The sequence below is a fragment of the Natator depressus genome, chromosome 3, assembly GCF_965152275.1.
Source record: "Natator depressus isolate rNatDep1 chromosome 3, rNatDep2.hap1, whole genome shotgun sequence".
NCBI lineage: Eukaryota > Metazoa > Chordata > Testudines > Cheloniidae > Natator > Natator depressus.
This window is the reverse complement of record NC_134236.1, coordinates 39023848-39049705: the sequence shown is the minus strand read 5'-3', so window position 1 is coordinate 39049705 and position 25858 is coordinate 39023848. Positions and strand designations below refer to the sequence as shown.

Genomic DNA, 25858 nt, shown 5'->3' with positions numbered 1-25858 from the left:
AGGTGCTACTGGAACAAAGAAATGATATTCATTATTCATAAATGTTTGAATTACTAACCTGTGCCACTATTCTTCTTGAAGCAAGATCATCCATTTATTCACAAATATCTTTGCAAATATGATTTTTCATTATCCAATCAGCTCTAGTTCTAAAACGCCTGTTGGGATATTTTCCTTGTTAATCATCCTACGCTTTCCTTTATTTATCCCATTACTTTTAGTAATACCCTCTTGGTGTCTCCAAATGACTTCTCTCAACATTTAACTCAATATGTTGATTTGCCATAGTTGGCTTTGAATATTTTAACATCTGATCTAGTTTAATTTAAAAGAGATTCATTAGGAATGTGTTACATTTAGTGTACCGGACACTAAATTTCTGCATGAATGAGGACCCGTTAACAAAATAACATCAGCCAAATCAACATGTAGACTTTTTGGATTAGTGTCACTGCTGTATTCTGTCAACCTAAAGATGAGAAAAAAATGCTATCAGCTAAGTCACTTGATGTCAATGTGGTCTCTTTGTTACTCTGTATCAATGTTAGTGTTATATTATTATAAGAAAGCTACAGAATTTGTGAAAGATCGGGGGAGGGGTCAGTAAATGGTACCACCCATATAGCTGAGAAAACATTCCCAGTTGATGTACAGTATTTCCCACCCCATGAATATCAGAGTGTTTTCAAATTATCACATTGGCAAAACAATTGGTTGATTTGGATTTGAAATATTAATAGTGTCTGAGGATTTTTCATGACAATATTATTGTTCTTAACTGATCACAGCCAGTGTGGTGTTTTTGTTTTTAAGAGGGAGGAGAATTGTTTCACCTTTTGTTCTGCTTGCTGGCAATACACCAAATTCTAATGCACTGTACTGCTGTCTCAGACTTGTTAGGGTGTGCTGTTTGCTAGGATAAATATGACTGAGGAAATATGACACCAGTATCTCAGTGCAACACATCATCTGGGAAAACTGAAAAAAAAATGCTTTTTGAATACTGCAGATAAAGACGCGGTACACTTTCAGAAAATAAACAGGAACATTTTCAAACCATTTTCTTTAAGGCCTAGTCCATCTTGAGGTGGAACTTAGTTAACTGGAACTTAGTTAAACATTCTGTTGGCAATAAAGAACCCCTGGTGGTGTTGGCCTTTCATTGTTTAATGGAGTTAAAGGGGAAATTACTTTCCTGTAGATTTCAGAGTAACAGCCGTGTTAGTCTGTATTCGTAAAAATAAAAAAGAAAAGGAGTACTTGTGGCACCTTAGAGACTAACCAGTTTATTTGAGCATGAGCTTTCGTGAGCTACAGCTCACTTCATCGGATGCATAGCATATTGTGGAAACTGCAGAAGACATTATATACACACAGAGACCATGAAACAAAACTTCCTCCCACCCCACTGTCCTGCTGCTAACAGCTTATCTAAAGTGATCATCAAGTGATCATCAAGGAAGGCCATTTCCAGCACAAATCAAGGTTTTCTCACTCTTCCCCCCCCACACACACACACAGACACACATACAAACTCACTCTCCTGCTGGTAATAGCCCATCCCTCTTTGAAACCTCTCTTTATAATGCGCATGATAATCAAGGTGGGTCATTTCCAGCACTAATCCAGGTTTTCTCACCCCCCCCCCCACACACCCCCCCTCCAAAAACCACACACACAAACTCACTCTCCTGCTGGCAATAGCTCATCTTACAATGTGCACAGCAATAATCCAAGTTTAACCAGAACGTCTTGGGGGGGGGGGTTTGTAGGAAAAAAACAAGGGGAGATAGGCTATCTTGCATAATGACTTAGCCACTCCCAGTCTCTATTCAAGCCCAAATTAATAGTATCCAATTTGCAAATGAATTCCAATTCAGCAGTTTCTCGCTGGAGTCTGGATTTGAAGTTTTTTTGCTGTAAGATAGCGACCCTCATGTCTGTGATTGCGTGACCAGAGAGATTGAAGTGTTCTCCGACTGGTTTATGAATGTTATAATTCTTAACATCTGATTTGTGTCCATTTATTCTTTTACGTAGAGACTGTCCAGTTTGACCAATGTACATGGCAGAGGGGCATTGCTGGCACATGATGGCATATATCACATTGGTGGATGTGCAGGTGAACGAGCCTCTGATAGTGTGGCTGATGTTGTTAGGCCCTGTGATGGTGTTCTCTGAATCACTCAAATGGTTCCTACTCCTGGGTCTTGCTCCTGTAGCACAAGCAGAAGAGAAATCCCCTAGCTTTCAAAGGCTGTTGATCCTCTGAGGCACTGTTAGGTTCCACATACAAAGCAACTTGCCAGTGCCGCTGTGTCATCTAATATGTTCTGCTTCACTTCTCTTCATCTAATATGTTTATCAGGAACAGAAAGCAAAGTGCTCCCTAACCTCCAAAAATCAGTAGTTCAACATGGAGGTCAGACTGTGTCCCATAGTGATGCAGTGACTCCCTCAGTTTCCCCTCACCACTGTACCTTAATTTTCCTCTGAGTTGATAGGACATTTTATATTAGCCAGAGATCAATCTCTCTTTTTCTCTCTGTAGAAAGACCCCAAAATAGGTGCAGCCTACTCTCTAGTCTCTTTCTTACTGGGGAGCAGGAGCTATCTTAGATATCCTGCTTCCTCTTCTCAGCAAATCTTATTTTGTAGCCTGCAGTCACATGATCCCTGAAAAAGATGAGTCCCATGATGTCTTTCTGCTTGAATAGGATTGTGAGAAGCCATACATCTTCCTTATGGCACTCAGAATACCCTGTTAAACTGTGCTAGAAATATTTACTTATTTTAATATATGCATACCTGAAAGGCACATACCTCATCCTCTAGGCACTTCTCACATAATTGTACATCGCACAATTCTTACAAAACCAACTAATTCTGTAGCTTATCCTGTCCACACATCAACTGAAAAATTGATTTAACTATTCACCATTCTGTTCTCTCCTAAAGGGTACAGAAAATCATTTGCAGATCAACAAATTCAGACCTAGTTGCTCTCTGGTGTACCTGGGTGCCAAGTTCTTCCACACTTTATAGGTTAATAAACAATAGCGTGAACAATATCCAGAAATCAATAAGCAGCCAATTCAAATCACACAACACCATTCAATGTGAGTTGTACCTATCCTAGCATATGGATGTCATGGCCGGAAAGTCAGTAATTGAAAACAAATGTTTCATTTCCCAACTCTAATGGGAAGGCTGGAGGATGGAAAACAGCCAAAAACTCTTGAGTAGGAAAGGAGATCCCACCTGCCTTGGTGAAGAAGTACTACCGCTAAAAGCAGGAACTCAGCCAATGCAGTATCTTCAGAGAAAACAGTAACAGCGTGTTAGGATACATTTCAATATATAGCTGGCAATACCTTGCACTGACCGGGAGAGGGACAAAATCACCTAGTGCATTTCTCATCTTTCATTTCAATTATTCTCAGATAGTGCTTACTACTAACACATTTTGGAATCCTAACCTCTGCAGCTAATTTAAATCTGTTAAGATGATGTACAGTAATGAAGAGAATCCTTTTAACTTTCTTAGCTGCATTAGACTCTGCAGTGCTGACAGAAGCAAAATAGACTGAAAAATGACTTTTTTCATAAAAACAAGTTAATCTGAGTCAGGATAAACATAGAGAAGAGGTTTGTTGAATAAAATGCCACCATTTTATACTGTGACTTTCTCCCCCTCTGGCAGGGTGTGGGGAGAAACTGAATCTGGGTCTCCCACATTCCACGGATTGCTCTAGCCACTGGGCTAAAAGTTATAAGGTGGGCACCACAATCTCTTCCTCCTGGCTTCTTAAAAAAAATGGCATAGGTTCCTAACTCCAGGAGAGGGTTCGCAGCTGAGAATAACAATTCCTTGCAGCCCAGACTTAGGCATCTATCTATTGGCAAGTTTACATGGCTTCCTGCCTAGTGTGCTGGTTTATATGAATCACAACCCTATTTCTCCGCATTTTTTGGATCGGGAACCTTGGTACCTAACTCAGGCTTTGTGAATTGCAGTGATTTTCTGGGCATGTAAAAGTTAGGTGCTGTGATTCTCGGTGTCACAACACCTAACTTCTTTTAGGCATCTAGTCCCTACCTAAAAGATCTTGTAACCTTAGGATAATGATAACATGCAGCTGGTGGATAAAACAAACAAACAAACAGATAGGAGTCAGCGGGAGAAAGAGGTAGGAATAATAAAGCAGTTTTAGATATACTAGCTGTGTGCATAATCGAACTGGTCACCTGCCTAGCTGTTCTCGACTGGCAGTGTTCTGTATTCCTCTCAGCAGAAATGATTATTAAGAGGGGATGTGGCACAGGATAAGGTCGTGGCTTTATACATTTTTTTCTGGGAGTCTGCATTGTGTACAGGAAAATGCTTGCCAGATATTGATGAACATGTCTGTGAATTCTAAAAGTCTGAGGCATTTTATCTTGAATGATTCATCTGACAACATGTATCAAAAGTGCAATATTCTCTATTGACGATTCTCTTGTTTTAAAAGTTTCAGTCATCTAGTCAGTGAGTAGAGCTATAACCACGAGGCATGCATGGCTGTTCACTTACACAAAAAGGGTTGTCCAGTGGTTAGAACAATAGCCTGGGACTTGGGAGACCCAAGTGCTGCTCCCTGCTCCACTACAGGCTGCCTTACAAGACACTTAGGCTCAGATTCTGACAGGGAGTTCAGCTCTTAGCTTTCATTGACATCAGTAGGAGTTAGCACCTAAATACCTTTGAGGAGCTGAGCCTTAGTGTCTCTCTGCTTCAGGTCCCCATCTATAAAATGAAGATGGTAATAATAATTTCCTATGTCACCGGGGTGTTAGGAAGATAAATAGCGCATCAAAGTTACTGTGCTGCCTGGCAGCATGAGTAGGAGTTTCTTGACACATCCACAGAGAGCGTCTCCAACGTGAGGCTGCACCAGTCTCAACAGGTATCTCTGAAAAAAATTGCCATAGGTGGAAAGCAAAGCTGCACCAACAGCAGGAGAGGAGCTTCAGCTGTACCCTCTTCTATCCCCTCTTCCAGTAACAAAAAGCTTTTGTTAAATGTAATTATTCCAGGGACTTTGCATGCCTATGCTAACTCTCCAATAAAGAGATTGTGAGGTTATAGTACAGAAAGTCTGTAAGAGGTTTAGATACCACAGTTATATATCAACAACATAGCTAGAATCACACATCATGAATAACAACTAATGAATAGTTGAAATGAACAGCCCAGGAGCTGAAAATTGCTTCTCCATGCTATTCAGTGAATGCAACAATGAATATGTTGTAAACAAGGTTCTCTTACAAACCAAGAAAAGGATTAAATTGCAGTTAAAATATTTTCAACAAATGATTCAACCAGCTCGTATCTGGATCTACATATTCCTACCACCATCATCATTTAGGAGTGCACCAAGGACAGCAATGTTTCGGCAGGATCATCCTGAAGAGGCCCTGGTCAGCAGACCTACTTCTTCCCACCATCCTCAGGGAATGCATCAGGATCAGTGACCTCCTGAAGGAGAGGACTAAAAAGGATTTGAGGCCCTGGCAGATCTGCTTGCTTCCTAGTGCAATTACTGTAAATCAGTCATTAAAATATAAAGAGTGAATCTGGAAGAAGCTGACTGTTTTAGATTTTAAATCTCTCCTTTGCAAAAAAGAAAACTTTATGAATCACATTCTGGGCATTATAATTGGTCAGTTTGTTCATTAATATGTCCTGTTTTCAGAAGTTTATCATAGAAAAGAAAATCTCTCTGCTTCATATTATGTTAAAAATAACTGTGCTTTAGCACAATAATAATAAACTGTGTAGACAATCTATGCCAGCATTGTCATAATGTCCCTTCAAAAACCCTTGAGTTTGGAAACTTCAAAGCAGAACTATGGAGAGGGATGCAGTAAATCTGTCATGCATTGTCAAACATAGAGGTCTGTTTTTCCCAGACACACATGTTTAAGTCCTATCAGTAGTAATGGGAGTTACGCGTGCACGTTACATGGAGAACTGAAAGTCTTTAACCAGTAATCATCTGCCATAATTTAACCACAAAGTACATGAGGCTTACTGTGGCAGTGACAGAGATTAATGCAGTACGTTTTTCACAGGTTGTAGACCGTCCTGCTGCCAAAATGCCTACAGGGTAGGAGATGAAACTACCTGACTGGCACCAAACTGACAGGGCAGGCTGGTAGCTATTATCTAAATCTAGATTTTACTAGCCATTTTATGGGTCAGGGAATATCTAGAGACACACATGTTTTATACCTTAAGACTGAAGGAGTTGACCTACCAAGTCAGCCGTAAAGTCATCATTAAGATAAATGCAGTGTGCCTACAAAGACTTAAATAGAATGGAGCAGGATGGTTTATTACCGAAGGCTTTTACTTCTCCCACACATTCCCATTGTGCTTAAGAAGCTATTAAGAAATAGCATGTGATTCCAATCATCCTAATGATTCAGAATAAACTATAAATAAATGCATTGATTTTATAAAGTTAAAAGATTATTTAACTGTACTGACATCTATTTTGCCAATTGATTCACTAAGGTGAATGAAACCAAATCCTATCTGATATTTGTATATAATTTTTTTTATTTAATTTCAGCAATCATCTTACACTTTCCAAACAAGTATTGACAATTTTGTTTTGACTTATGATCGGATTCTGCAAAGGCTTCTCTGCACATGCTTATGTTTAAATACCTGAACATTTCTACTGAGTTCAGTGGGACTACCCACGTGCTTAAAGTTAAGTCTTTGCAGGATTGGGGCCCTAATTTGTATAACTGATAGTTATAGCCAAGTACATTATGTTGTTATTACAGAACACACAGAGAAATAAACACACTGTATTCACATGCCACCCACAAAGCTCACTTCTGGTAGACACAGCTGCATCCTACAGAGTGCAGTAGCAATGTGATATACTAAATATGCCATCTTTCAGTGTTTGCATTTTCAAGTAGCTCCTGTTCTCAGGGAGAACCACACTGGGACTAAGTATCACTTTGATATTTTTTCTATGTAGTCCCTCTCGATATTTACACTTTATTCAGCCTGTAGACACCCAATACTTACCACACTTAGATTTAATTGAACAATTTGATTGTAAAAGGATTGAGGATTAATGTCAAACATTCATCAGAAATACACTATCCAAAGTGAGCAACAGGCGCATATGTTCTGAAAGCATTTCCATCTTTTATATGCCTTTACTCTTTTATGTACCTGAAAAAAATACTGCCCCACATCACTCACTTAAAAAATGACAATTCATCTTATTTATCAGATGATTGTTCAATAGATTATAGAAAACTTCTCATATAGTGGACATAGTTAGAAAGCTACCTTTTGCCTTTTAACCAGCAAGTAAAATATTCTAATGATATACCCCTATTATAAGTGAAGGGAATAGGTACTCATGCTGGTAATATCATTGCTCCCAGTGCAAAGGAAGATACTTTAATTGTACCCTCTGCATGATGTTTACATGTGGCAATTTGAAATAGTGAGGACAAGGAGGAAGAACATACAAAATGAGTGAATTCAACTGCTGAGTCAATCTTTAACTTTAAAAACAATACTGATGAAAAAAGGGTCATGTCTCAGACACTGCATTTTTGTAGGGTTGCCCTGACTGCTCTATTTCAATTGACTTACTGGTTGTATTTGGAATTCTTCTGAATAAGCCATTTTCGATAATCTCACCCATACTTGAAGACCATAAATAGACCCCCATCAGGTTCCCACTCCTTTGGGTGCTGAGACTAATTTTCCTCACTCTGACAGCTGAAGATTTAGTATGTGTTCTAGGCCACAGTACCATGGCTGTATATTATACCCTGACTTTGGTAACAAAACAAATAATAAAAAAAAGACTTCACCTATGAAATATTTACCCAAGCCAATCTGTTACTGAGTGAACTTTTTCTATGACTTTTTACATGTTCAGACTACTGAAATACAGAGTATAGGAAGTGACCTGCATCTTTGAGTGGTTTTAAACTATTAGCTAGTATTATTAAATGATTGAAAACCATTTTAGTTTAAAATAAAATGTATTTTGCTTGCACTAATGTGACCAATGACTTTTCTATAAAATCCTAGTCGTGTTTTGACGCAGTCATGACATATCCGGCATTAGCCATGACAAACAAGCATCCTTGGTCATTACCCAGAATTATGAAGTGATGCAAAATTCAGATTACCAAAAAAATTAGTTTCAGAGTAACAGCCGTGTTAGTCTGTATTCGTAAAAAGAAAAAAGAAAAGGAGTACTTGTGGCACCTTAGAGACTAACCAGTTTATTTGAGCATGAGCTTTCGTGAGCTACAGCTCACTTCATCGGATGCATAGCATATCGTGGAAACTGTAGAAGACATTATATACACACAAAAAGAAAAAAGAAAAGGAGTACTTGTGGCACCTTAGAGACTAACCAGTTTATTTGAGCATGAGCTTTCGTGAGCTACAGCTCACTTCATCGGATGCATAGTGAAAGCTCATGCTCAAATAAACTGGTTAGTCTCTAAGGTGCCACAAGTACTCCTTTTCTTTTTTCTTTTTACGAATACAGACTAACACGGCTGTTACTCTGAAACCTATATACACACAGAGACCATGAAACAAAACTTCCTCCCACCCCACTGTCCTGCTGCTAACAGCTTATCTAAAGTGATCATCAAGGAAGGCCATTTCCAGCACAAATCCAGGTTTTCTCACCCTTCCCCCCCCCCCCAGACACACATACAAACTCACTCTCCTGCTGGTAATAGCCCATCCCTCTTTGAAACCTCTCTTTATAATGCGCATGATAATCAAGGTGGGTCATTTCCAGCACTAATCCAGGTTTTCTCACTACCCCCCCCCCCACACACACACCCCTCCAAAAACCACACTCACAAACTCACTCTCCTGCTGGCAATAGCTCATCTTACAATGTGCACAGCAATAATCCAAGTTTAACCAGAACGTCTTGGGGGGGGGTTTGTAGGAAAAAAACAAGGGGAGATAGGCTACCTTGCATAATGACTTAGCCACTCCCAGTCTCTATTCAAGCCCAAATTAATAGTATCCAATTTGCAAATGAATTCCAATTCAGCAGTTTCTCGCTGGAGTCTGGATTTGAAGTTTTTTTTGCTTTAAGATAGCGACCCTCATGTCTGTGATTGCGTGACCAGAGAGATTGAAGTGGAAACCAGTCGGAGAACACTTCAATCTCTCTGGTCACGCAATTACAGACATGAGGGTCGCTATCTTAAAGCAAAAAAACTTCAAATCCAGACTCCAGCGAGAAACTGCTGAATTGGAATTCATTTGCAAATTGGATACTATTAATTTGGGCTTGAATAGAGACTGGGAGTGGCTAAGTCATTATGCAAGGTAGCCTATCTCCCCTTGTTTTTTTCCTACAACCCCCCCCCCCCCCAAGACGTTCTGGTTAAACTTGGATTATTGCTGTGCACATTGTAAGATGAGCTATTGCCAGCAGGAGAGTGAGTTTGTGTGTGTGGTTTTTGGAGGGGTGTGTGTGTGTGTGGGGGGGGTGGTGAGAAAACCTGGATTAGTGCTGGAAATGACCCACCTTGATTATCATGCGCATTATAAAGAGAGGTTTCAAAGAGGGGATGGGCTATTACCAGCAGGAGAGTGAGTTTGTATGTGTGTCTGGGGGGGGGGGAAGGGTGAGAAAACCTGGATTTGTGCTGGAAATGGCCTTCCTTGATGATCATTTTAGATAAGCTGTTAGCAGCAGGACAGTGGGGTGGGAGGAAGTTTTGTTTCATGGTCTCTGTGTGTATATAATGTCTTCTGCAGTTTCCACGATATGCTATGCATCCGATGAAGTGAGCTGTAGCTCACGAAAGCTCATGCTCAAATAAACTGGTTAGTCTCTAAGGTGCCACAAGTACTCCTTTTCTTTTTTCTTTTTAAAAAAATTAGTGGATTTTAACTTCCATTTATGGAGAGATGAAGTAATACAGAGGCCCTACTAGAAAACTTCTCTGGGAACTCCCATTCTAATCCTGTCATAATCCACACTGATGGAAATAAAAATTCACTCAAAAGCTACATAGACTAATAGGACCAAGTTTCTAGATAATGGCATAAGCAAAGGAGGTACCAAAACACAGCAAAGAAAACTGGCTTGACCACTGATCAGGATCCCAGGTTAATCTAGTCTGTCTGTCTATTTGTAATTCTGCAGTGGGAAACTTTAAATGGAGGAAGGAGCTGCTGTTAGACAAGCATTCAGATTTGTATTAAGGAAACATAATATTAGAGTAAATCAAAAGGACATGACTATTTCAAACACAGCAGGCACAAGCCTTAAAAACCTTCGGATGCCATCTACTGAGATCCCTGGCCCTCAGAAGGGTTGGAATTCAGACCTTTCCCTAACAGCTGGTTTCCCAGTGACTGCTGAATCTGAGTTCAACTGAGCCTTTCTCAGAATATCTTTATGGTTGTTGGTCCTTTAAATCTGGGGAAGACAAGTAGCTGCAGTGAGCATTTTGCATCTAATTAATACAAGCTCAGTTAGGAAACATTCATCTGGTAAATGAATATTCATACCTCTGATTATGTTCTCTCTGGCCTTCTCTTTCTGTAATCTCCAATCTAATAATAATATCCAGTACTTTTATAGAGTTTTCATCTGTAGATCTCAAAGTGTTTTACAAAGGGAGGTAAAGTATCATTATCTCCATTTTACAGATGGGGAAAATAAGACATAGTGTGGTGAAGTTACTGGCCTAGCAGACAAATGGCAGTCAGGAATAGTACTCACGTCTCCTGAATCCCTGTCCAGTGCTCTGTTCACTAGGCCACACTGCCTCTAAGTGGATCTAATTTTATCAGAATAATTGTACTATACTCAACGGACTCTTGAAGTGTTTTGCAAAATAATTGAAGAGCAAAAAACACACTTTTCCCCTCCTACTCACCTTGATTTCTCCTTTGGCTCCTTTTTCCCTCTCCATGTTCTACATTCTTTACTGCTCAACAGTTACTTTGTGTAAGATAAGGGAATTAGTTGGCAAGATGGAAGCTGCAATCATTCCTAACTTAGCAAAAGCATTAGCTTTTAACATTGAAGAAATGCAAAATACCTGGCAGCAATCACTTATTAATTTCACAGTGAGAGTGGATAGCCTTTGGGAGCAGCTTGAGGGTAGAGAGAAGCTGGTTGCTACAGTGCAGGGCTCAAACATTACTGTACAGAAATGCTTGCAGTCATTAGAAAATAAAGTTATGATCTGCGAGAAAATAATGAAGATAATGAAAGTGGTAATAGACACAACAAGATAAGGATAATTGGACTGCCTGAGGGAAGAGAAAGCCAAGATCCTGTGGAGTTCTTTTTCTGGCTACAAATACTTGAAATCCCGGAAAAGGGGACAGATTCAAAATAGAAAGAGCAGACTCTGGTATTTTGGCAAGGATAGCATGTACCCGAGATCAATAACAGAGACAGAGAGCTGTAGCAATTAAAATTAAAAATATTAAACACTAAAGGGCAAATATATCCTTCTTCCAAGACTTTTCTCCACATCCGCAACACCTCTGTTTTCCCCGTGCCACCTACAAAACAGAAATATGGTCTTTCACATTCAATTCAACTTTCCCTAAAACACAGACTTAAAAGGTTAGACTCTCTCAACCTGATCCTCCTGACAGACCTAAAGAAGAATTGCTAGTATGCTACAGTGATAGACATATTAGAGATGTGTGGATATGTTGCCTCTCAGAGCCAATGAGTTCTTTGGTGGTAATCATGCAGTACAAATCTTTCAAGATCTGAAGGTCTTCAGCCTCTTCTACTGTGCAGCATAAATTACAGGTCCCTCAATGATATCATTTACGTGTGATGTATTCAGTGATTGTTCCTTTCTGGTCAAGAATACTTTGTCATGCCAAAGTAGGAAAAATTCCATAAGTTGACTCATCTGTTGAAGTGGAGACTTCTGCGTTACATAGAGGGTTTTGTCTTTAGTTTGAGTCAGAGATGGGTGACGTGAGCTTTTGTAGAGTGATTTAAAGTGGGTGTGTAAAGTTCTTATAAGTCTTGGTAATGTCACAGTATCTACTGAGTGTAAAGCAGTGACACACAATCTTTATCAGCCAAATAGCTACTTTGTTTGTGAACACAGTTTTATAGGTAGAGAAGAGTGTAACATATTTAGTCTGGTCTACGTTTTTAGTGGTGGCCTCAGTTTTTGGGTGCTCATATTGAGCCCCTTTGAAGAAGTATAAAGTATTTGGATTTTCATACACATTAAATGAGCTCTAAAGAATGATTGCTTGTAATTTTTTTAAACCTACAGCACTTCAAGAAATTAAAAATAGATGAAGATATTTGCTTTGTGACTCATGTTGTAAGTTTTTAGAGTATCAAACATTTATTCTGGTGGCAAGAGGTTGCATAATTGTTTACTTAGATTTAATTGATGCATCCTTAATAAAATATCTTAAGTTTAGTGATTATATACATATAAATTATACAACAGTAAGTGAATAATTAATCAAAACTTATAAACTTTGATAAAGATAAACCATTTACTGTGTCTGTGTTTCCTGATACTGTAGGTTATTATTCCCCTTTTCTGTTGCTTTTCTCTCTGTTTGTAAATTTGAAAAATGAAACTTGTAAAAAGTTCTAAAAATCAGATGAAGATTGAGAACTATTGGATAGTTTATGAAAACTTTGTTATATATATTTCTTTTTACTGCAGATCTAATGCATTTGAAGTGCTTGCACTCGATGGAGTTAGTACTGGGATACTTCAGTTTTATACAGCGCAGGAGTGTGCTGACTGGCTGAGAGCATTATCAACAAACATCAGTGATTTGACACTTCAAAATGTACGTTACTTTCTGCATATTTTCCTGCATTTGCTATATTTAAATTATTTTTAATTTCCCAAACATAGTATAATAATTCGTATTTAAGGTATAATATGTAAAACAAAAGAGTGAGGGGGAAGAAACAAAATTGTAATAGCATAACACTTTACCTTGAAATCTCCAAGAAAATACAATCTTATTATATAATAGAGAACAACAGAACCTCAGGGTGACTTTATTATTTTCAAAATTTGTGTAGGGCCCAATCAGAAGAGTCTTTTCATTGACTTCATTGAGTTTTGGATAAGGCCTAAATGTATTCTTTTTAAATTCTTGCAGTTAAAGTATGCTTGAAATCTGGTTTCAGAAGTTTGCATTACTTGTTTTGGAAGTATGTGAAGGGAAACTTTGTAAGTAAATCAGTGTAATTTAGGGCTGGTCTATATGCAGTTTTTCTACTGCTATAATGAGTTTAGAAACTGATGTAGCTAAAGCATTACAATCCTGTAGTGTGGTCACAGTTGTACCAGTAAAAAGGTGCTTGTATCAGAATTAAGATATTGCTATACATTTAAAAGTAAAGTTTGTAATGTCGGGGCTCACAGCTTCAGCCCAATGGGGCACAACTGCCAGGGCTCAGGGTTTTTGCCCTGCGGCGGGGTGGTAGACCTTGAGGCTTCTGCCCCATGAGAGGCACCTGAAGCCCTGAACCACACGACCCTGCCAGAGGGCAGAAACCCCAATCCCAAAACCCCAGAAACCCCACCAATCTGTTAGGCAGAGGGGGGGCATGGTGGGCTCTGGGAGCTGCCCTTTAACTGTAAAAGAGCTGCATGTGGTTTGTGAGCCATGGTGGCCACCCCTGCTAGATCCCACAATATTTCATATCTCCACCAATTTTCTGTTACTGATCACCAGAGTAACACAATAGTACATCTTATGTGCATGTACATTCCCATTCCCCGTTGGGAAGGATATGATCAAATTCCCTTAACAGGCTGGGTCAGACCTGCAGTCTGGGGAACATCTCAATAAGCCTGTAAATTAAGTATTGCTCTGTTTGGAATATACTTTACCATCCGTACATACAGTGGAGTGAGAGTTCAACCAAAAAGGATCTATTTAGATGCCACACTGATGCCAGGAGACAATACTAATATCGGCCATGCCAGCATAGGTCTTTCATCACAATCAGGAACTTCTGCTCATTGCAAAGCAGTGACCTAATTCACAGAAACATTTTCAGCAAAGTCAGGCTGTCAGGGGACCTGGGGTGGTCATGTTATCTTTGAGTACAGAGGAAGTCAGCTGTTGTCCAGCTACAGGAGGGTACCTAGGAATGTCAGTGTGTCTACCAAGAGCATGTCTGAATTGTTATGATGCTACTGTGAGACAGTTACTTCTGAGGAGAAAGATGGAGAGGAGGGGCATGAAAGAGGAACTAAAGGGTCATGGTGGAGAAGAACAGGATATGGAGGAGGAGAACGCATTGACTCTTTCAGCACTACTAATTACTGCCGAATCCAAAATGAGCTTCATGCAAAAAGCCTGATAGTAACTATCATATTTACAAACAGAACACATGCTGCAGTTTTCTTGAAGAAGTCCTCTCCCCATCCCATTCCCCAAGTTCTTTTGCTTTTCCTATTATCCTTTCCACCAGTGTGGCACTCTGTGCTACATCCCCTTCCCTTTTGCCCTACACCCTGAATATTTACGTTTGGAAGAAGAAGGAAGCGGAGGAGAAAGATGCACTTCTCTGGTCTCTTTACAGTACTCTGCTTCCCAACACAACCTGTAGCCTCTAAGGGGAGAGAAGGAACAGGAGCCCACAGGCAGGGGAACTGAGACTATGCTGAGCTAGCAGCGTAGAAAGGAGCCTGACCTGCATCTACTTCTCTCTCAATGTGTATAGTCAAAGGGTCTCCTGTAGGCTGAGTTGACAACACTGTTTAACTGGACAGTTTTTGGGAGGGAGTGCTGTAGAATAGCCCAGAATTAATCATAGACTCGTAGGACTGGAAGGGACCTCGAGAGGTCATCTGGTCCAGTTCCCTGCATTCTCTCCATAGTATACAGTTAACCATCTGTTAAATCACTTTTGATTTTTGTTAACTCTTCTCACAGCTCTTAATTTCTATTATCCTAAACAGAGCATCAGGAGAAGGGTATTATAGGCAGCACACCTGGCAACACCTATAGTTAAGGTTGCCTGTGTGTTTCTACTACAGAGGCCCATTTCAAAGTACTTGCACTTTTCTCAAAAATGTACCTCTTTTACCTAAAATTAGTATGTTCTCCTTTTTAAAATTAAATAAAAAATTGCTTTGAAAACCATTGTTTCTGTACCTTTTTATTATACAGCCCTAAAGCCTCAGTAGAAGAATAAATAAATTTAAAATTTGGCCTCAGAATAGGGACATAATTCCTATATCATGGATGTATCATTCATCTGATCAGTGAACACTGGATTTGAGTTGGATGAATTATACGAGTTTAAAAATTGTCCTTTATGCCTGTATATTGGCTGATAAGTGATAACATTATATAACCCAAAATTCCACTGTAAATTAATATGTATGTGTATATAGACTAAGGTGAAACTCCCATTGAGTAGATAACATCTCATGTTTCCAATATGTGCACAAGTGTGCCAAGCAAAGCACAGTGAAATTTCAGGTGCACTAGACAGAGAATTATGGAATATGATCTGTGAAACTGCATATGATCGGAGACAGGAGCCAAGGAATCTTGCTTTCCTACCCACACTAGGTGGGGTGAATGTGGATTAAGGCAGGTCCTTGAAAAAATCTTGACTACTACTATAAACCATAAAAATTGCACATGGAATAAGGCAAAGGTTTCTGCCTCATGGATTGCACCTTATGCATTACACAGCGTTCTGTGGCTGTCTAGTAAGTAGTAGCACATGAGAGTAGACAACTAGAGGCTTCCCCACCCGTGCCCCCATTACCGCCAAAAAGTTGAAGGATTGCTTTAAAAATAAAGGAAACATTTAGTTAGAACAGAAGCTCATTTATCTCATTTTATTAAAGTGGACAAATTTAGTCATACTACTCATTAAAGTGATATTCAGCAGCTATTATTTTATTATATTTTAACTAGTGCCCCTGCTGAATAAAAATGTGTACATCCCTGTACCACATGATGGAATTTTTTTGCTGCTTCATTTTTTTTATAAACATGAATTTCATATAGAAAAAACTACATTAAAAATAGAGGTTGCAAAGTCAGAAGTCAGGAAGTGACAAAAATAAGGTTGCATGTGCAACCCATGACCTTCCCCCAGTTTGAATGCATTACAATACAGTAACTATATGATCACTTATTTGTTTTCTCCAGGTTCCCTGTGTCACTTCACTCTCTGGGTGGTGAACTGGTCTAGGGTCCAAAGAATCCTTCCTTATTCATTGTACTAATTGTATGGTGTGTCGTGAATGAGGCTGTTGTCCATAGTACTGATCTGATCTAATGTATTCTACAAATACATTAGAAGCAAGAGGAAGACCAAGGACAGAGTAGGTCTGTTACTCAATGGGGGGTGGGGGAGAGATAATAACAGAAAATGTGGAAATGGCAGAGGTGCTTAATGACTTCTTTGTTTCGGTTTTCACCAAGAAGGTTGGTGGCGATTGGACGTCTAACATAGTGAATGCCAGTGAAAATGAGGTAGGATCAGAGTCTAAAATAGGGAAAGAACAAGTCAAAAATACTTAGACAAGTTAGATGTCACTAGGGCCTGATAAAATACATCCTAGAATACTCAAGGAGCTGACAGAGGAGATATCTGAGCCATTAGCAATTATCTTTGAAAAGTCATGGAAGACGGGAGACATTCCAGAAGACTGGAAAAGGGCAAAAATGGTGCCTATCTATAAAAAGGGAAATAAGGACAACCCTGGGGAATTACAGACCAGTCAGCTTAACTTGTGTACCCAGAAAGATAATGAAGCAAATAATTAAGCAATTAATTTGCAAACACCTTGAAGATAATAAGGTGATAAATAACAGTCAGCATGGATTTGTCAAGAACAATCATGTCAAACCAACCTGATAGCTTTCTTTGACAGTGTATCAAGCCTTGTGGATAGGGGGAAAGTAGTGGATGTGGTATATCTTGACTTAAGTAAGTCTTTTGATACCGTCTTACATGACCTTCTCATAAACAAACTAGGGAAATGCAACCTAGATGGAGCTACTATAAGATGAGTGCATAACTGGTTGGAAAATCCTTCCCAGAGAGTACTTATCAGTGGTTCACAGTCATGCTGGAAGGGCATAATGAGTGGGGTCCCGTAGGGATTGTGTCTAGTTCTGTTCAATATCTTCATCAATGATTTAGAAAATGGCATAGAGAATACACTTATAAAGTTTGCGGACGATACTAAGCTGGGGGGGGTTGCAAGTGCTTTGGAAGATAGGATTAAAATTCAAAATGATCTGGACAAACTGGAGAAATGGTCCGAAGTAAATAGGATGAAATTCAATAAAGATAAATGCAAAGTACTCCACATAGGAAGGAACAATCAGTTGCACACATACAAAATGGGAAATGACTGCCTAGGAAGCAGTACTGCGGAAAGGGATCTGGGGGTCATAGTGGATCACAAGCTAAATATGAGTCAACAGTGTAACGCTGTTGCAAAAAAAGCACACATCATTCTGGGATGTATTTGCTGGAGTATTGTGTCCAGTTCTGGGCGTCACATTTCAGGAAAGATGTGGACAAATTGGAGAAAGTCCAGAGAAAAGAAACAAAAATGATTAAAGGTCTAGAAAACATGACCTATGAGGGACGATTGGAAAAAATTGGGTTTGTTTAGTCTGGAGAAGAAAAGACAGAGAGGAGATATAACAGTTTTCAAGTACATAAAAGGTTACAAGAAGGAGGGAGAACAATTGTTCTTCTTAACCTCTGAGGATAGGACAAGAAGCAATGGGCTTAAATTGCAGCAAGGGCAGTTTAGATTGGATATTAGGAAAACCTTTCTAATTGTCAGAGTGGTTAACCACTGGAATACATTGCCTAGGGAGGTTGTGGAACCTCCATCACTGGAGATTTTTAAGAGCAGGTTGGACAAACACCTGGGTCAGGAATGGTCTAGATAATACTTAGTCCTGCCTTTGAATGCAGGGCACTGGACTAGATGACCTCTCAAGGTCCCTTCCAGTTCTATGATTCTATGGTACACCTTGCCATGAGCACATCCCAACTGCTATAAAATAAAAATTTTAGTAACAATCTTTCTTCCTTCTCAGTCTGTAGGAGAAATAGGTTGATTAGTTTATCGGAGTCTTATGGTTAGGGCAGTGAACTGAGATCCAGGAGACTAGGTTCTGTCCCTACAACTACTACCGTCTACATGTGCAATTTTGGACTAGTCACTTAATCTTTCCGTATTTAAGTTCTGTTTCTGCTGTATAGTAGTAATAATATTTCACTTAAAAGGAGTGAAATTTATCAGAAGTGTCAGGGAGACACAGAAAAGTCTAAATCAACAGAACTCCATATTCGGTGCAGTCAGTTAAATATTGTGCAGCAAGAGAGATGAGCAGCTTCACATTGAACAATGAACTAAAGAGAAATATTGAACAACTGCCTTCATCTCTGTCCCATTCCAAATTGTGCACTGAGGCAAAACACTTAAGCACATTCCTAACTTCAAAGTGCTTAAACACTTTGTTGAATTGGGGTGCAAGTGAGGAACGTAATATGTATCTAAAGAATGCATTATAACGCAGCCACATGAGTGGCAGAGCTAAATTTATATAGGCAATCTTAATTTTGTCAGTTCCTGACTTTTGAGGGCTTCATTTTGCAACCCTGATTTTCTTTTAATGTTGTATTTTTGTATGGAAACATATATAAATGTGTATTAAATATGTCTTTGAAAATGAATTAATATGACAAATGACAGCATCAATATATTCATCACTCTGACTACTCTTTAATCTCTGTTTTTCTGCAGATGAAAATGGCAAATAAATGCTGCTCTCTATCAGACCAGGTAAGATTTTAATTGTATTGTCCATAAATATTTACCATTAATGAAATCTCTTTAAAAATTGCTGGGGAAAAAATCTGCCTCCATGCAGTTGCTGTAGGATGCAAAAAGTTTGGAGCTACAAGTTGACAGAACAAACATAATAGTAAAATGTAAGGATACTCCATTACAAATGCACTGCGTTCATTTACTTTGAAAAGTATAATTTTAGTTTTCCTCCACAATCATAATAGTCTAGCAAATGAATTGCATTCTGTTTTATACAAATAATGAAATCTTACTAATATGGTCTGTCATTGCAGCAGCCTGCTATTCAATCCTTGCTGAGAAATGGGGAGAGGCCACTTTTTTGTTTTTATGAGTTGTTTTATGGGTTTTCAGATTGGTGAAGTGAGAATTAGCCAGATTATACTTCTAGAATGGAAATGATTTTCATAAACTGAACTGTGCTGCAATCAAAGGCTGATTCTAAAATCATTCTAAAACCTGTTAGAGTCAAACATAAGTTTGTTACGTAATTAACAACTCATACATTAGTTCATCTCTTACTTTGTTTTGTCATCTTGTTTGTAAAATCTTGTTGGGAGATTTATAGAAACTTTTAGGAGGTTTATTAAATTTCTAACCCAGTAGCAATTTTTGTATCTAGGAAATCACTTCACTTTTCTTATGGGAGAATCAATATTATGCGGAATTAAATAACTCGAGAACTATAAAAGAATTTTAAGTGCATTAGAGAATGAGCCCAAAAGTTACATCAAAAACAAAATGAATGGATGTTCCATTGAAACTTTAGTTTCTCACATAGTTCTTTCTCGTGAAACAGCCTAATGTGGATAAAATATATAATTAAGATTAGCAAAAAAAAAAAAAAATCATTGAAACTAGGTGTCAGTTGCTAGATTATCTCTCAATTACTGAAATTTAAGCAAATATCTGCAGGGAAGAATATGCATCTTAAGACTCTTTTTTGAAGTACTGCTATTTATTTAAATTGATATCCAATAAGGGTTGATGAAAGATATTCTGAATAATTGTTTTGCCTACCTGTGGTAGTGTATAAATAACAAATACTACTAATAATGTAATTTGTGCTCCCACTGGTACCTAACGCACTTGGGGGAGCACTTTTATGGATCTGTATGGATGCTAAAATCAAGTATAGGCTGAATAGCATCTGTTTTATAACTTACTATGTGAAAGGCTGAATAAAAATTTCTGTTTGAAATCAACAGGAGTTTCACTGAAGGAAGGTTTGCAGGATTCGGTGCAAATGCTCTAGTTCAAGATATTAAAGAGAGAAGGACAATGGGGCAGAGTTAACTATGAGCTTTTCCCCTTAATTCCTGACTTTTGCAAGTGGTTGATTTCTTAATGTTAATGTTGCATCAATATGTATTGAGTACACATAACTTTGTTTTTCAAAAGAAATAGTTGTCTCTGCAACATTTGATAGAGCAATGCTATTTCCATTCAAGATGCAAACATATTATAAGAAACGAAATCAGAATATTAATTTCAGGAACAGCAGAAGCTAAGGTATGCCTATAAATGACTCTGCTGGGGAAGGTACTATGCAAAAAGGGAAAAGAAAACAAAGATTATATAGAACTTGGCAAGATGAAGTGAATAAAAGGAACAACAACAATATGACTTTGAAATGTCCTGTGAAATTGTGCCCTAAAGAAATGTTCAACCAAATATGAAACTCTTGTGTACATTTCACCAGGGAATGTGGTTATTTGGACTTTGGAAAGAAAACTTTGCAGTAATAAATGAAAATGGTGGGCAGAAGAGGATTTGAGATGCTTAAGTTTAATGGAGCCTATCAGTGCAAAACTACATAGGTTTGTGAATCTCTACTGTTTCTTAGTACATCTGACTGTAAAGGGGAATGAAACTTACAGGGTAGGTGGTGAAAAAATATTTGAGAAACTGAAGGAGATTTGAAAAGCTACTTTGATGTGAATTTGTGGAAGGATATTTGTGTATTTTAAGGCTTGGAAATTCTTACAAAAATAAGATAGAAGCTTTCTGTGGAGTTTGTTTGTTTGTTTTTGAGCATGTATAGTTAGATAGGGTGTATGGCTTTCATTTCTATTTCATTCTGGAACCACAGTTTTCCCCAAGTTCATTTATCATATGATTGTCTTCTGAAGACTCTACCTATGCTTGTCCCGTTAGTGTAGGTACTCCACCTTCCCGACAGGTGGTAGCTGTGTCGATGGGAGAAGCCCTCTTGTCAGCATAGAGCTATCTACACCAGAGGGTTAGGTGGGTATGTACTTCATCAAACCTTCATTGTGACCTTCACTTTGCATTGGAACCTGAAATAAGACATTGCATCTGTGCTGAAAACCAACATAATCTTAATGACATCAGTTTAGTCTAGACACTGTGTGCTCATGCTAGGGTGGGAAATGCCTTGGAGAGGACTGTGGTGTTGGGGACTATTCTTTTAGTGTCTGGACTTCCAGAAACGAAGTCTAAGGGGGCATTGTAGAAGCTCATGTTGTTGTTATGCGCAGTCAGTTGAAACGGGTACCAGAATAAAGCAGATCACAGATCTTTTTTCTAGCACCTGAAGCACTGAAGGATCATTGAACACCCCACAGGACCAGGAGTAAAAAGGAACTAAGAAAATACTAGACTGGGAGAATGGAGCAGTTAAAAGCTCCAGCCAATGAAATGCTCTTAAAACATGGAAGATAACTGGAGAAGCTTTAAAAAACACTTTATTCTATATCTGCAACAATGGGTGCCAGCAAGAAAGATGACAGTGAGAACATAGCCTTATTTCTGACAATAGCTAGTTCTGAAGCACTTGGTATGTTTAATAGTTTTCAGTTAACTTAGGCAGGGGCTCACTATGAAATTGCACTATAAAAATTTGATGAGTACTGCACTTCACATCACAATGAAACATGAGAGAGATTTTTAAACAGGGAGTACAAAAAGAAGGTAAACCATAGAGGAGTTTGTTACTGATCTAAGGCTGAAGAGCCAATCTTGCAATTTGGGGGGCTAACTGAGTCTCTGACAAGAGGCTAGATCGTGGCTGGGATCTGGAATAAAATACTCAGAAACAGACTACTGGAAGAAGAAACCTTTGACAGAGCAATTAAAATTTGCAAAGCAAAGAAAGTTGCAGTCCTTATGGAGGATGGACACGGCTCTGATGCTATAGACATGATAGAGAATCCCAAATGCTACATGAGAAGAATCATGAGGCAGAAAATCATGTGGGCCTCAAAGTTGGAATTCAGGAAAAACAGCACATAGATTTACACACACTGTGGCAATCAAGCAGGAGTGGTGATTGAACATTTGCCAGCTCCATTGTCTTATAAAAATCATTGGAGTTACTTGGGGCCAATGGATCACTAATAATGAGATCCTTGAAAGAACCAGCCTACAGTCTATGCAGACTACACTGGACATTCACAGGCTTCGCTGGCTGGGACACATGGAGCACATGCCTCAAGATCCTCTGCCATGCTCTATGCCCAACTTAAGAACTGCCTGTGAGACAGAGGAAGGCCAAAGCTCTGATAGAGTGTCAAGGTCAAGCAAGGCCTCAAGAAATTTAGCATTCCCACCGAAAACTGGGGAAATCCTGCCCACAACAGCTGAGTTTGGAGAAGCCAGGATAAAGCTGGTACAGTCACCAGGGGGAAGAGATCCTGTTATTGGTTAAAAGTGCGTCAAGCGCTTCGTCTCATCAAGAGGATACTCTTTTAGAGGGACAGGGACTACAACAATTTAGAAAGAGTTTGAGGGCATCTTCCAAGGGATAGGGAAATTCTCAAGAGAGCACAGAAGAAAACTAAAAGAACCCAACTGCCCAACAATCCATGTCCCTAAGAGAGTTCCCTTTGCCCAAAAGAGAAGGCTAAAAGAGCTCAATAGGCTCATTGCTCTGGGAATCATGGAGCAAGAGAAGAATTGACAGAGTGGGTACATTTGTTGGTCATTGTCGGGAGAAAAAAGATGGAGCCCTTCACTTATGTAGAGATCCAGAAGAATTAAAAAAAAAAATTAAGGGAACATTTTTGTACTACATGCAAGGGGAGAAATTTTGGGGGTATGACTGATGCTAATTATTTTTCTAGATTTAATGCATCAACGTGTTTCTGGCAGCTGCTCTTAGAAAAACAAAACATTGGGATGCACTGTTTCAGTAAACTAAGGACATAAGAATAGTCACACTGTGTCAGACCACTAGTCCATTTAGCCCAGCATTCTGTCTTCCAGCAATGGCCAGTGCCCAATGCGTCAGAGGGAAAGAAAAGAACAGGGCAATGTGTCGAGTGATTGTCCAGTCCAAACTTCTGGCAGCAAGAGGTTTAGGGACACCCAGAACATGGAGTTGTGTCCCAGAACATCTTGGCTTATAGTATTTGATGGGCCTATCCTCCATGAATTTATAGAATTCTGTTTTGACCCAGTTATACTTTTGGCCTTCACTGGCAATGAGTTCCACAGGTTGACTGTGTGTTGTGTGAAGAAGTACTTCCTTTTGTTTGTTTTAAACCTCCTGCTTATTAATTTCATTGGGTGACCGCTGGTGCTTGTGAAGGGAAAAGGACTTTCCCATTCACTTTCACCACACCATTCATGATTTTATAGACCTCTTTCATATCTCCCTGTGATGAGGTGCCCATCCCAAATAAGGCCCCAAAGGGTTAAGGTAGCTAGGCAGGCCAATTAATTACCCAGGATGCACCTGAGACAGGGAGCAGGCCACTAATTGGAAATGGGATCAGCTGGGCAGGAACAAGAAGGGCCTGCATAAAGCGCAGGAGCTGTGAGCAGCAACAGGTTGCAAGGAAGTAGTCTATAGGGAGGAGGGGGCTTGGGCTGGCAAACCCAGAAAGGGAGGGGGGGTCAGCCAGATAAGTAGGAAGAAGCCCAGAGAAACAGCAGAAGCCCAGGGGTAGAACTGTACAGACCTTGGCTTCTTGTTATAGGGTCCCTGGGCTGGAAACCAATGTAGAGGCCGGGCCTGGGTTCCCCTGTCAGCCACTGGGAAGTGGTGCAGGGCATTAGAGACACCCAACAAACAGCTGATCTCGAAGGACATGCATGCCAAAACAGATAAGGAAGGAGTACAAAACTTTCCTTGGAATGGTGAACTATGTAAGGAAAGCCAAATCTAACTGCCTAAATCAGCAACTTGAGAACACCACTGTGCAATGATGTCCAATGGACATGGGATGCAAATCTTAATACAGAGTTTGAGAAACAGAAGGATTTAATTAAAGAGGCCTCAGTCCTGACAGTTAGCATAGACCTAAGCTGTCTGTGTCTCCAAGGAAGGTATTGGTGCAGTCCTCGTACAATAGTTTAGTTAATACTGGAGACCTAGTGGCTTATGCATGATGGGTGCTAACAAAAAATGAGTGTCAATTTGCTCAAAAAGAGAAGGAGGCTTTCACCTTAGTCCACGTGTAAAAAGTTTCATGTCTTTATTTATGACAGATCTGTGTTAACTGAAATTGACCATGAACCACTTATTCCCATTGTCAAAGGGGCCCGGCAAATCTGCCTGCCCCCATCCCCTGATGGGGATTTTTTTTTTAGCTACAAGTGTATGATTTGTGATTTGATTAGAAACCTGGGAGGGATTTGGTGGCTGCAGACACACACTCTAGAGCATTTGACAAAAGTACAATAGAGCAAATTCCCGAGCTAGATTTTGTATGTATCCTGTTTCAGATGAAAAGTGGACTGTGCTCGCCAGAGTCATTTGCTCAGGATAAGACCCTGCAGAAAGTAATTAAGGCTACTAGCACAAGTTAGGGAGGTTCCTGGCCCCTATTATCGATGTAAGGAAGAGCTCTCAATACTAGATGGGATTTTGTTTAAAAGGATATATGAAAGTCATTTAGGGATTGAGAAATCTAAAAGAATTTTATATGGCCTCAAATGAACAGCAACACTGAGGATGCTATTAAAACTTATCTTACATGCCAAAAATAGAGGCCAAGTAAAAAAAAAACTATGTTGGTGGCACAGGAAAAAATTGCCCGTTGGAATAAAAAAGTGGGCATAATTTCTTTGTTTGCTGGAAAAAAAAACATGTACTTATGCTAGACTGTGAGTCTCACTTCCCTGTGATTCTCACTTGCAAGATAATAGTGCATGTCAAGTCTGTTTTTGCTGGACATGGTATACCTCACTTAGTAAAGTCTGACAATGGGCCACAGTTTAGTGGACTTGAGTTTAAGCACTTCACAGTAAAGTACAAGTTGAGACATGTAGCCATTAGTCCCTATTATCCCAAATCCAATGAAGTTGTGGAAAACAGTGTCAGAATAATAAAGCATCTTCTGAAAAAATAATACAGAGTCAGACTCTGATCTGTATTTAGCACTGGTAAATTACAGAAAGGAATACCAGTGATGCCTGGGTTGTTACCTGCTGACATTTTGTTCAATTCGTAAAACAAGAATGCCTGCACTATTACAAACTGATTTCAGAGTCACTGGGGACTTGCAGATGCACAGAGAGCTAAGACAAAACAAAAAAATCAATATGATTTGGAGTCAGGGGAGCTGCCAGCACTTCATGTAAATGACACTGTGCATATCTATGATGGGAAACAATGGTCTCAAACAGCAGTGGTGTCACAAGAGATTACCCCATAGTCGTATCAGGTTGTCACCCTAATGGACCATACAAAGAAGAAATAGGTGATACCTCCAAATCCCAGTCTGCTGTTTTACCCAGGAGGTCCTCAGACAGGCAACAACCATAGCAGGTTGAGACAATGGAGGCTTGAAACATAAAATGACTGGAACAAATGGACTCACCTCCTCCTGACAGCAGCAGTGCTGATGTTTGAGAGGAGCGCTGCAGATCCAAATGACAGCAAAAGGCACCTCAAAGACAATTTATAAGGTGCCACAAGTACTCCTTTTCTTTTTGTTAATATTTTTAGTAAGTTTAGTTACAGATTACATATAAGCAT

At 39.3% G+C, this 25858-nt stretch overlaps 1 protein-coding gene across 1 annotated transcript in view; it reads left to right on the top strand.

Annotated features, from left to right (window-relative positions):
* SNTG2 (syntrophin gamma 2) overlaps window positions 1–25858 on the top strand; it is a 452341-nt gene that overhangs the window by 337712 nt on the left and 88771 nt on the right. Inside the window, exons 10-11 of the mRNA XM_074947749.1 lie at window positions 12748–12877; window positions 18850–18888. Of these exons, the coding sequence (XP_074803850.1) occupies window positions 12748–12877; window positions 18850–18888 (169 nt within the window). The remainder of the gene's footprint in view (window positions 1–12747; window positions 12878–18849; window positions 18889–25858) is intronic.